The 12,934-nt window shown below is 33.6% G+C and overlaps 2 protein-coding genes across 2 annotated transcripts; one reads left to right on the top strand and one right to left on the bottom strand.

Moving 5' to 3' along the window:
* The first annotated feature begins 1,218 nt into the window (after nucleotides 1–1,218).
* On the top strand, nucleotides 1,219–5,456 carry LOC131624188 (elongator complex protein 6-like). The gene is made up of 5 exons (XM_058895153.1): nucleotides 1,219–1,607; nucleotides 1,700–1,772; nucleotides 4,377–4,576; nucleotides 4,660–4,806; nucleotides 5,138–5,456. The coding sequence occupies exons 1-5, from the start codon at nucleotides 1,380–1,382 to the stop codon at nucleotides 5,246–5,248; spliced, it is 759 nt and encodes a 252-aa protein (XP_058751136.1). The 5' UTR covers nucleotides 1,219–1,379; the 3' UTR covers nucleotides 5,249–5,456.
* A 2,887-nt stretch (nucleotides 5,457–8,343) lies between these two features.
* On the bottom strand, nucleotides 8,344–12,065 carry LOC131624187 (acetylornithine aminotransferase, mitochondrial-like). Its single transcript, XM_058895152.1, has 3 exons — nucleotides 11,538–12,065; nucleotides 9,296–9,730; nucleotides 8,344–9,060 (listed from the first exon to the last, which is right to left on the bottom strand). The coding sequence occupies exons 1-3, from the start codon at nucleotides 11,961–11,963 to the stop codon at nucleotides 8,521–8,523; spliced, it is 1,401 nt and encodes a 466-aa protein (XP_058751135.1). The 5' UTR covers nucleotides 11,964–12,065; the 3' UTR covers nucleotides 8,344–8,520.
* Nucleotides 12,066–12,934: the final 869 nt, after the last annotated feature.

Here is a 12,934-nt window from a genome sequence, read left to right as displayed (position 1 = left end):
CATAGACACCATTCCTACCACACTATCCTTTCCATCTTTTCCATGGGAACTTTTTACACCTTGTTACACTCATGTTGGTTCATCATCACCAAAGTTGTATCTAAATCATGGGTATTCACCACATACACCTAATCTTAACCCATATTCATGCTATTCAACATCCTATCCAAATTATTATGACAGTATTCATGAATCACACCCATACCACACAGCAGAACAACTTTATCCATCTCATTCACATGTTTCTCCAAATTATTATAACAATATTGATGAAACAAACACGCACCACGTTACACTTAAATCCCAACAATATCGATAAATGTAAATATAAACTCTTATAAAAATTAAAGACTTGATTGCAACTTTAGTCCCTCAATTTTGTATTTTTCTTGATTTTGATCTCTCTAGTTTAAAAATCACTATTTTAGTCCCTTTTAGATTTTTCTTTTCAATTTTTGTCCCCCTATTTTTCCTTTTTATTTTTGTAAAATTAGTCCCTATTTTTGTCCCTTTTTCAACAGAAAACTCAAAAGGAGATCAAAATCGTAGTTTTAGAAATAGGGAGACCAAAATCGTAAAAAAGACAAAATAAAATGACCAAAGTTGTAATTAAGCTAAAATTAAATTTTACTTGAACAATTAGATTAGTTAAAATATGAAGTTTTCAATTTATTTAATAAATCAACTAGATTGTACAAACAAAACTTTATAATTTAGTATTTTGGTAGATTTAGTGTATGGTTGGTTTAATTTTTGGAGTTTAATGATAGTGTACCGTTCATATAAAGAAGTATTATATACTCATTCAATTAGAATTTTTAAAGTGTTAAATTATATAAGTAATTTAATATTTAATACATGGTTGTCATTGGTTGACGTCAGTGTACCATCTTTTTTCTTTGATTTTTGAAAGAGTCAAAATCAATTTTAAATGGGTAGAATTTGATTTAGAAATGTTTGATTTTTTTAAAGTAGAATCAATTCTAGAGAAAAAGGAATATGCATAGACAAAGTAAAATATTTGTACACTATCAATCAATAAGAGACATGTATTCAATTAAAATTTAAAATATATTTTTAATTTTAAAATACTGATATGACATGATAGCTTACAAATTTTGATTGATTATAAATGTAAAATTAATGTCCACTTTTTTTCCACTAACTTTAAACTCTTAATTCTGTTATGCTACAGTGCGTTTGGAAGTGATTTTCCACCTAAAGGTGCGGTATTACCGTGACTTTTAAAAATTTCCAAACACAGGTCTTTAACAATTCGGTCATACCCGATCCGCCGGATCCATTTGTGATAATTAGCATAGCGCCATTGAAGTCTTCGTTGCAGAAGAATTAGAAGCAAAAACCACAAACCAAAAACGATGGAACACAAAGAACTGAACCTTCTGAACGAATCCTTAGATCTTCACAGCAACAACAACAACCTCTGCGGTCGCTTCGTCCTTGTAGAAGACACTGTCGACACCAGCGCCGCTTTCGTTCTTCACCATATCCTCAAGCGCACCTTCTCTTCTCACCCTTCTTCGTCTGTTATCTTCCTCGCCCTCTCCAACCCTTTCTCCCACTACGATCGCATTCTCAGAAAAATTGTAACTTCCGAACTTCCTCTTTCTCTCTCTGAATTTCCATTTCGTATTTTATCACAATAATTTTGTTTTTTTTTTTTATGGTTTTGTTTTAGGGTTGCAATTTGGCTGCTCAAAGAGACAATAATAGATTCTTTTTCATTGATTTGCTTATGTTGCAGTTTCCAGGTGAGAAATTCAGGTATTTTTCATTTCTTTCCTGGTTTATCCTTATCATTTGCTTCACAATTAATACATGCATGTTGCAACTAAGAATTGCAAATTGTTTGCTTCCAAGTATAAATCTACTATTGTATCTACAAAATAATTATTTAGATGTGTATGAAACTCTTGTTAGTGTCGGTGTCCGAAACTGACGCATGATTACTTTTAATGCATTCAATTTTCAAAATTATTATGGATATCAATGTGTCAGTGTTAGTGTCGTGTATTTGTTGTATGTGCTTCATAGATGTTAAATCGACTGTCAATTAGATTCAAAAGATTTTTCAAACTTTGTGAATCAAGCTCATTATATTTGCATGTAGGTTGAACATTTTATCTTTATTTGGTTTTAATGCCAGTCACCTTTAAAAAATATTTGTTTTCAAGGAAAATAGTATTCTATTTGCAATACTCTGTTATTTAGGATTGGTTGAAGTTATTTGATTGGTTTATCTAAAGATCTGTTAACTTGTCCATGAAATTTTATCTGCTTTGGATTTTTGAAAGAAAAAACTTATCGAATAAAAGAAGCCTTTGATCCAAAGATATTATGATTAGGAACGAACCATGTTCTTATTTAAGATAATACTGAAACTCTCTAATTATGAGGGTACAAATTAGTCTACAACAAGAAAACAAAATTTAGAATACCAGGACTATTTGGTCTGAAAACCTCCTAACCCAAAAATCAACAAACCAACAAATTCCGTGACTGTGATAGGGACTTCGGTATCATGGGGTGCCCAAGTCCCACAATAAAGGGTGCTTTGTGGGAGTGTTTAAGTGGTTTGGTTCTTCCCCCTTGACAGATAGCTTTTAATGCAGGGTTCTTCAAGTGCTTGGTACATATCATTTAGTATGTATTAGTGCCTCATTATGAGTGGCTCAGTAAGGTTTATTTATCTATGGAGGGGTTGATCGGAAAGGCTGAAAAAAACGTCGTAGACTGCAGCCGTTATGATGTTGTTATGATGCTGGCTCTCAGGGACAGTGTTGTGATAGGGACATTTGTATTATAGGATACGCTCAAGTCCCACGCTGAGTAGTATGGATGCTAGGTGGAGTATTTAAGTGGCTTTCTTCTTCGCCCTTGATAGTTAGATTTTAAGGGATAGTTCTCCAAGTGCTTGGATATTTATCAAACTAGATGGCCGTTTCCATACATTTCCCTCACTTTTATCTTTGATACTATATGTTCCCTTGCCATTCAGAAAAAGGTTGTTACAACCTAAATCCATTCTTTGCTCCTAAATGGTTATAGAATAGGAGTCCCTAACAACCCCTCACCAAAAACAAAAACCATTGGGGCAAGCGACAAATGAGTTATATCTCAAACTTCATGACAATCAAAAAGCTTACTATGGTGCTGAAATGATCATATCATATTCATTTAGGCTCTGGTCTGTTAGAATCTGGTTTGCTAGGTCAATGGCTGCCATGAAAAGAACCTATCACTTAGTTATACTCTATCCGTCCCACAATGAGCAACCAATTTTAACATTTCACAGAAATTAAGAAAATTGCACTAATGAAAGAGAGAAAAATGCTTTTATTAAAATATCCTTATCTAGTATTGGCGGATTTACAATTACCATAAATGCAAAGTGAAATATATTGAATTGGGAATGATGCAAGTAGTATTAATTAGAGGGTACAATTGAAAAAAGTAATTAATATTGTATGAAAAATTGAAAAAGGACATTCATTTTGGGACAATTTTTTAATACAAAATCGGTCACTCATTGATGGATGGAGGGAGTAATATTTAGGGGAAAATTCTCTTCGTCACAACTTTGAGGGACTGCGACTATGTGCCTTCATATGTCCAAAAGGCCCCACCACTTTCTCAAATTCTCTTCTCTAATCCCATTATCTTATTTAAACGCATATTGATAGGAACCCAAATAGAAAATAGAAAATTTGTATATTAATGGAATCGAGGGCAGTATCAAATTGATAACAGACCCTGAATATAAAGAAAGAAGATAATATAGACTTAGGCAGATAAAGAGAGCCTAATCTCTCCCAACCTATTCCAGCATCCCTCCTGTAATTATTACACCCGTCTTCAGAATCACAACCAATACTTCCCTACGTCTCTAAATTATGATTCTTTTTGTTAAGAGTCTCACATCGGACAATATATGGCCTGAACATGTCCTTATAAGTGGGGGCAATCCTCACCCTACTAGCCGGTTTTGTAGGGTTGAGTTAGGCCTAACCACATTTCTTAACACTTTTCATCACACCTCTTATTTCTCATCACATCAACACTTCTCTCCTCGGAACTTCCCTTGTCCTCAAAGTGAGAGTGTAAAGACAACAACCGGAAACAGAAAATCTTCTCCCCTAAGAGCTATTAGAAATGACTAACTTTTAGAGCAAGCCCTAATAAATAGTGAAAAGCTTTAATTCCATGCATAACTGCTGTAAAAAATGGATAGCTACCATATTAATATTTTATGATTTTAGTTGGTGGTAGTTTACCAAAAAAAAATGTTGACATTTCATTTGTGTATGATGGATTGTGTACTTGACTGAGTAATATCGTTGTTTATACATGAGTAGATGAAGGAAAATCCAATCACAATGGTTTTGCTGCTGTATTTGAGAAAATTGAAAGAGTGATCAAGGCATTACCTCAAGACAACATGAAATCTGTCACTATCATGATAGATGATATCTCTTTTCTTGAAGTTGCTGCTAATGGCTCTTCAAATGATGTTTTAGACTTCCTGCATTATTGCTATACACTAACATCAGAATATGTAAGATAAATATCATTGACTTGACTGTTTTTCAAATAAATTTCAATATTTTTTTGTTCTTCACTTATCTGTTCCCATCACAGGGTTGTGCATTCGTTGCACTTGACCATAGGGATATTTATTTGAATGAAGAGAAGCCAGACATTATCATAGAGATGGAGCACCTTGCTGACATTTTGGTCAAGGCTGAACCGTTGGCTACTGGCTTGGCAAAAGATGTGCATGGACAGGTATATTTCTATCATTCTACATAATAAGTTCATACTTAAGCTGAATATATGATTCTAATTTTTTTAAACCGCTGATGTTGCTTGACATCTGCCATCGCGACGATGCTAATAAGATGTCACCATGGATGACCACTTGCTTGATCCATCACCCATTTACGCCAGATATCCTACGTGCAGAGTTTTTTCAATGTGTTTCATTTCATGTAGCAAACTATTTTCAATGTGTTTCATTTCATGTAGCAAACTAACTACCATTGTCTGCCATGTATTATCGATTAAATTGGATTGCATAAACTCACTCTGATTCTGTTTTGTTTGTCATCTTATGCAGTTGATGGTGTTACATAAGCAACATGGAATTTCACCTGTTAAGATTCATAATTTTCACTTCAAGATCAAGGAAAATAGCATTGAGTGTTTTTATCCTGGCACAAAAATTTAGTGCTGTCAAAATTCTAGTACAAACAGTTGTGTAATCTAGAAAGGAAGGAATGATGGCACATCTTTGTTGATGGTTCATGCATTTTAAAGAATGTTCTTTATTTTCAATTAGAAACATATTTATTTTAGCGCAAAATTTTCAGATTCATTCTTTAACATTTTTACACATTCAGTTTTCTCTCATCTCCATATTTTAATCTAGTTGTTTTGGTAATGACTATTTTTATTCAAATTTTTATTTCAAGTCTTATACTTAAAAATAATTAAGTTACAATATGATTTGTTCAAAATATTTTGAACATGTAAATAATATACTAAAATAATAAATTTAATAGTATAAATATTTACGAGAATTATTTGCAGACTACTCATTTAGACAGCCTTTTTTAATTATGAAAGTTTTAGAAAACGAAAAGTTTACCAAATCTAAAAGAATGAGCCATTCTTGCTTGTTGAAATCCTTCATTTTCCAAATAGAGGTTTAGCCATGTATGCAAGTAATAAAAAAAGGATAAAGCTAACATGTTAAGAAACCTAAATATAGTAAATTTGTATTGGAAAACGTAATAAACACATTAATTATAAAAAATTTATGAAAACAATGCACAATTTCTAAGTAAAAATTTCTACATTTAGCTCTTAAGGGCACATGTTAGCATGACCCATAAAAAAATTCACTACTTTCTTTCCCTTTTTCTTTTTCTCTTCCCTCTCTCTAACATAATACATAGTATTAGGGCAACACAAAAAGTTCAACAAATATCACTTTAAGTAATCAACTTAAGCCTGACATTCAAATATTTAAAAGAAAAGATTCCAGAACAGTTTAAGCATGACATTTCTCATGGTATTCAAACATAAAACAAAAGATAACACAAGTCTAGCACCTAACATAAATAATCAACTTCAAATTTTTTATCATAATACATTCCTTGCCATGAGGCTAAATTACAAATAAAACTAGAATTCATTCAACACAATAACATCAAATTTTCAAAAACCACAAGGAAAATAATTGATGATTTCTCTTTGCTTTCTTTATCCCTGAGTAGTAGCTTCATCATTTTGTTGAGAAGATTCTGCATAAAAAGGAAGAATGTATTTTCTTAGTAATTTGAGAAAGAGATCAATAAGATAGAAATGAAAATTAAACATCAATTAGTCTTACTTGCAGATGTTGAACAATTTACGTTCACTTCATCCGTCTTTCTAAAAATGTGAACTTGAAAAATCATATTAGTTTTTAGGAATGAGCTCAAAGTTGCAAATGTCACCAACTTTCAAGTTATTGTCCTTTGAGAATTTCTTCCAACCACCTGTGACTTCAAACTTTATTCTTCTTGAGGCCATCCTGGTTGTGTACCGTGCAGACCAAACTCTTTCGTCATCCAACACTCGAAAATAAATGTCTCCTTTCTTCTTGGCTAAATCAAAGTTTCTTACACAGAATTCAGAAGGTATAGTCTGCCAAGCAAAATAAAAGGCAAATGTTAATGTATAGAAACTTAACTAACTTCTCTTACAATTATAAACTACTCTAATTATACTTTACAATGTTTCTTTGCTACTTACCAAAAGAAAACGGGTTCCAACATACGACACACCCATGACAAGAACAAAAGATGTTTCAAGAGTTGCATTCACTTGTTTTCCTGCAAAAACGGAACATTATAAGGCACATAGTTCATTATCATTTTTCATGTTAATACAAATGTATGTCACTTCCTCATGTTTTTACTAGACTTAGCAAACATGAATTGAAGAGAACAAAAGCTAATAACTTATGTTATCATGTAAAAAGAATCTTAATAATACCTTTGCTCGTTTTGTGAGTATGATGCTTAGCACAACCAGTGCTTCCAAATTCAAAGGAAGAGTTAGCTTTCGCTTCTTACTTGTTCTACAATCTTCTTCATTTTCAGAAACCTTCTCCGCTTCAACTCTTATGGGAGGGTAATCTATCTCTCTAGCGTAGACTTATTAACAAAGATGTCTACATGAAATTCGGAATGTCTTTGATATTTAAAAACCAGAAAATGGCCATGACCTAGAGAATAATACTGTGCAAATTCCTTCCAACCTTTTCCAAACCATATTTTGCCATGATTGATCACCAAATTTATTTTCCAACTTTCCCCATTGGAAGTCTTTAGACAAATAACTTTTGCTAAACCTTGTCCATATTTCTTCACAAACTTTATTCGTAACATCTGTCAAATAATTAAAACAGATATGCATGATGAGCTTATAACAAACAACTGATGTTAAAAGATAATGAAAGAACCTAAATGAAATGCTTACACAAGGTTTTACAAGCTTTCAATGTGAAGGATTTTCAGTAACTATGACCCTGAAAAACTGGATTGGCTTGTTCGCCTTAGGATATTCAGTAGCCATGAGCTTGGTTGATGAAGTGCTGAACAAAACAAGTACCTCAATTCTATGTTTCAACAGCCGTTCTAAGAGATGCAGGCAACGGTGCAGTCGGAGGTTGTGAATAAGGGTTGTGGTTCAAACAAAGGTAGGATGGATTGTAGAGACAACCTCTCCTCCTCTATTTATGCTATAAAAGAATTAGGGTTGAAGTGTGGGGGAAACGCCAAATATTGCAAGGCTGATGATGGAAGCAATGTTGCAGTGTTCATTGTTGAATTTACAAGAGTGTTGAAACTTGTTACACAAGTATGTAATTTGAAACATTAAAATGGAAAGAAAGAAAAAGAAAAATGAGACTGTTGATAATTAGTTAACACCAAAGAAGGAGATTCTTTAGACTAATGGTTATAAAAAATGGAATTCGTTTTACTATATGTCATGATAGATGCTGGTATTATAAAATGTTGAAATAAGGTATGGTTTTGTTGAAGCAAAATACAAAGTAAGATGATGTGATCAAACATAAAGTATATGAAGAAAGAAACTAAGTGAAGGAGTTACAAGCTTTCCTTAATGAAGTAAGTAGTATGGCTTTTTGAAGGAGGGAGAATCAAACAAAGGTTATATCAAAAAAGATGTTTGTGTGTTCTTCTTCATAAATCAGAATCCCAACTTTTTCCCATAAATGATATAGATAAGTGACAACATGGAGAAGAGAAATGATAAATAAAAAACCAGTTCATTATTCAAATGGCAAAATAGCTACACACCCTTCTGACATACAATGAAAGCATCAATGCAAAATCGTCTCATCTGCCACTTATTTATTATACAATATACAAAAACAACACAACATCTTCATGATAACTTCCAGCAAGAAAATAAAGCCTCTTTCTCTTACTTTGAATTATTGGCATCCAAAATATGGATAGTTTGGGAGAGAATATCAGTTGCTTGCTCAATCTCCTGTTCTGTTATAATCAATGGTGGAACAAGCCTAACAACATTACCTTTTCCAGCTGTCAATATTAAAAGGCCAGCGTTTCGGCAAGCATCTACCAGCGGTGACGCGGGCACGTCTAAATCAATTCCTATAATTAGCCCGACGCCACGAATCTCTTTCACATGGGGATTTCCTCCCAATTTCTGTTTTAGTAGTTCTTTGAAGTATAGTCCTTTCTTTGATACATCAGAGAGGAAATTAGGATTTGATATTTTATTCAAAACTGCAAGAGCAGCATTGCATATAAGAGGACCTCCAGCAAAAGTACTTCCGTGTTCACCGTATTTTATAGAAGAGGCAACTCGTTCGGTTACGAGGACGGCTCCAATAGGTAGGCCTCCAGCAAGAGGCTTGGCAAGTGTCATAATGTCGGGGAAGACTCCGTATGCCTCATGAGCCCAAAGAAATCCTGTTCTACCTAAACCGCATTGAACCTACAAATCATAGAAACGGTATATTGCTGTTAAAATAAAAATAGCCAAATGAAACAATTGTAAATATAAAAAGTTATCAACACACTACAAATTCCATTGTTGCATGTTTGCATTGGTTACATATGTGAGTTTCTAGTTATTATTTTTCCCTTACACTTATCAAAAACAAAATGATGCACGCTCATTAACTGCCATACGAATACAACCAGATGCCAAGATTAGATAGTGTACATACCTCATCAAACACAAGAAGTGTCCCAGTTTCATCACAAGCATTTCGCAGAGACTGTAGAAATTCTTTTGTAGCACTGTATATTCCCCCTTCTCCTTGGATAGGCTCGACAAAAACAGCAGCAGTTTTGCCCTGCCGAATTAACTCTACAGCGGCTGGTGCATTTCCATACTCTATAAAGGTCACTCCAGGCATAACAGGTTCAAAAGGTGTTCTGTACTGCACTTTACTTGTCAAAGCAACTGAGCCCATGGTTCTTCCATGGAAGCAATTGCTAAAAGCTATGAACTCAGTAGCTGGCTCTTTCCCTTCAGTAGAATTGTGTTTCTGATATTTTCTTGAAAATTTAATAGCTGCTTCATTTGCTTCAGTTCCAGAGTTTGAGAAAAATACACGATCAGCAAAAGAAGAAGCTACTAAACTCTTTGCAAGTTCTACCTGCATTGGTTTAAAAAAATTACAACAGATACAGATAAAAACTAAAAAGCATTATTGCAACAATGTGCAAACATAAAGTTACAAGATATGAAATCATAGAGATTAATGAACCAGCCATAAATAATATTCAAATGAAATCTGCATAGAACCAGAGATTCTTAATAGGCCTTTTTCACAGTATTCTAGTTTTCCTTCTGTTAAAGGAAATACAAAGAGTGAAGTAGGGATACAGAACCTAAAGTGTGACACTACTGGAAAAATAATGTCCACCTAAAATTTCTAAATGAAAAATAAGCACAAAACAACTCTCCCTTATGAAAACCTATTTGACCCTTCAATTTCTTTATGCCTCAATAATTTACGGCGGCAACTATTTTTTGAATTTCCCTGCCACCTTAACATCCTTACTCAACAAGTTCAGCTTTATCAGTATGAACAGACACTGCTGAAACTTCCAGCATTTCAATTTAGGGAATTGAGTTCTATAGTCATATAGGGATTCACATACTTTCTTAACAAAAACATAAAATCAGGCAAATAAATGTCTCAGATTAAGTTGAGCTACACGTTTAAAATTTGGAAAAGGTTGGCAATCGCCAAAATTAACGATCAGGCATAAGAACCCCATAGTTACATTCACTGGTTGTTTTGAATTGTCATTTAAAATCTTGCTTGACAAAAGATTGCTTCATAATTAAACCCTGACTGTCTTTAACACCATCATACGTGATTAACAAGTTACTTGTTTAACGTTAAAGTATGGACAATGCAAATTACACTATATTTGGGATTTCTTTTCTACACCAGGTCTAGTGGTCTACCCATAGAATTACAACATCTTGTAAGAACTTCATAATCTTTAAGATTTACTAAAGTCTGATAATGATAATCAATCGACAAGTTTCGCTATAGAGCATGCAGTTTACCATTAAATCACTGTAGACCAAGAGTCAGAACCATGTTCAATCACTCCAGTCTAAAATTGTTTTCCTTTCCTACTACATCTCCATCACATTTCTCACCTTCTCACTTTCTCACTTCCTTTACTTTTCCCTTTGCATCTTTCTTTCCTACATCACTCCCATCTAGAGCTATGAAAGATTTCATTATTTAGGCAAAAAGGCTTGCAACTTCCAATTTATTTACTATAAGCAACTATTTTAAAAAAAGAACATCTTAATATGTTTTAAAGAACAACTATTACCTTCATTCAAACAAATCATCACAAACACAACAGAACATCACGATATGTAACCTTCTATGAAACCCAAACACCACAACACAAATTATAAATATCGAACACATTTTCTATTTTCTTTTTTCCTCTATTCTAAGTAGCAGTTCAGTTCACACTTCAGATTTAAAAAGTTGTGAACTATGTCCGACATATATCAGTGTCCAACACCGACATGACACTAGCACATGCATATACACATTATATTCCATCACTTCCATTTTTTCAAATTGTCACTAGTATCTACATGTCAGTGTAAGTGTCTGCATGTAGGTGATTCATAGTCTGTTTCTGTCTATGTCTTAAAAACTGACCCGAATAGTTCAACGATTTTTAAAACATTGTTTTCTACTATTAAAGACTGCACTCTCTCATGTCACTATTATAAGCAACAACAAAAAAGAAACTTTAAATCATGATCATTATTATAAGCAAAAGCAAAAGCAAAAGTCAAAAACTTTTTAACTAATTAATACTTAACTTTCAGTGTGAAATTAGTACCCAAAATAAATCCCAAATAATCCTAAATAAAACAGAAGAAGAACGATACAGCATGATGCAAGTTGGCAATACCTGAGGAACAGTGAGATAAATATTGCTAGTATGAGTCAACACACCAGCTTGCTCAACAACCGCTTTCAACCAATCATCATCCCCATGCCCAAGCGCATTCACAGCAATTCCCCCACTCAAATCCAAATACTCATTCCCCTCAACATCATACAACCTACACCCTTTCCCTCTCTCAAGCACAACCGGCACCCTCGCATAAGTACCCACTAAAAACTTGGCTTCATCCTCAATCACCTCTCTGGTTTTCTTCCCCATCTCCACCCTTGCGTTGGGTGCTGCAACTTTAAGGGATGCGCTTGGCGGTGTAAGGGATCTACGGTAAAGAAGATTTGGGGGAAAATGCTGGTTGTTGAATTGGGTGGGTTTGAGTTTATAGGTGAATGAGGATTGGAAACATGAGTTGCTTGAACAAGTGTGTGGAGCCATTGTTGGGGGTGTTGCGGTGGTGTTTGTTTGCTGTGTTTGAGTGTGAATTAGGGTTTATGTATGATTTGATTTTGTTTTATCAATCATTGTGAACACACGTGCCAAATGTAACATTCAATCTAATTGGGGGTTCGGATTCTGTATTTGAAGTTTTGCACTATCGTTATCCTTTTTATTTTATTTGCAAAAAAATACGTATTGAATTTCTTTATTTAGTTAGATTTAAGTAAATGATTTTAATCAATTAAGTTATTTAATAAAAAAAATTCATATTTTCTAAACTTTTCTCTCCTCTAAACTTTTCTCTCTTTTCATTATTCCAACGTAGGGGTGGTTTTTGCCCATTTTTGGCTAGAAATCACCCCTCCCTCAACACCGTTTTCTTTCTCTTTTTATTTAAATAAGTGGTTATCCATATAGATTTGCTTCTTCTTTTGTGTGTTTTTAAGTTTTCATTGTCTTGTGCGGTGTTTGTTAGTTTTCTCGTCTTAGTACGGTGTTTGTTAGTTTTCCCGTCTTAGTACGGTGTTTGTTGGTTTTCCCGTCTTAGTACGGTGTTTGTTGGTTCAGATTGACACATTTACTTCAAATCATTGCAGATTTGAGGAAGACTTGGGCGTCAATGTTGCAGATCCAGAAGTATGAATATTCTGGTGACTTTTATTTTGTCATATTTGAAGGCACTTTCAATTTGCCGTTGTATGCTATTAACCTGGTTGTTGCAAGATTGTTTGCAGATTCACCTTTTTCCATTTTTAGCGATCTTGAATTTATAATGATCGATGTATTTTTCAATTTGAATGAATGAATATCTTTTTAGTCAAAAAAAAAAATAAATGATTTTAATCAAAATTTAAAACTAAGGGTGAAGCAAAATTTGTCTAAACACATCTCTTCGCCTAGATCTAAGTTTTAATTTTATTCCTTTTCAAAACGAATATATATTCATGGAATCCAGGCTAGTTTAGTTA

This window comes from Vicia villosa, unplaced genomic scaffold (genome assembly GCF_029867415.1).
Source record: "Vicia villosa cultivar HV-30 ecotype Madison, WI unplaced genomic scaffold, Vvil1.0 ctg.000107F_1_1, whole genome shotgun sequence".
Lineage (NCBI taxonomy): Eukaryota > Viridiplantae > Streptophyta > Magnoliopsida > Fabales > Fabaceae > Vicia > Vicia villosa.
The sequence above is the reverse complement of the archived record's forward strand: the minus strand, read 5'-3'. Positions and strand labels throughout refer to the sequence as shown.

What these genes read in the sequence shown, in the direction of transcription:
- LOC131624187 (XM_058895152.1), bottom strand. Translation starts at nt 11,963, where the DNA reads ATGGCTCCACACACTTGTTCAAGCAACTCATGTTTCCAATCCTCATTC. An exon ending in TTTATCTCACTGTTCCTCAG is followed by an intron (nt 9,731 to 11,537) that starts GTATTGCCAACT and finishes AAACCAATGCAG; the next exon opens with GTAGAACTTGCAAAGAGTTT. An exon ending in CACTTCTTGTGTTTGATGAG is followed by an intron (nt 9,061 to 9,295) that starts GTATGTACACTA and finishes TATGATTTGTAG; the next exon opens with GTTCAATGCGGTTTAGGTAG.
- LOC131624188 (XM_058895153.1), top strand. Translation starts at nt 1,380, where the DNA reads ATGGAACACAAAGAACTGAACCTTCTGAACGAATCCTTAGATCTTCAC. An exon ending in ATCGCATTCTCAGAAAAATT is followed by an intron (nt 1,608 to 1,699) that starts GTAACTTCCGAA and finishes GTTTTGTTTTAG; the next exon opens with GGTTGCAATTTGGCTGCTCA. An exon ending in CAAAAGATGTGCATGGACAG is followed by an intron (nt 4,807 to 5,137) that starts GTATATTTCTAT and finishes CATCTTATGCAG; the next exon opens with TTGATGGTGTTACATAAGCA.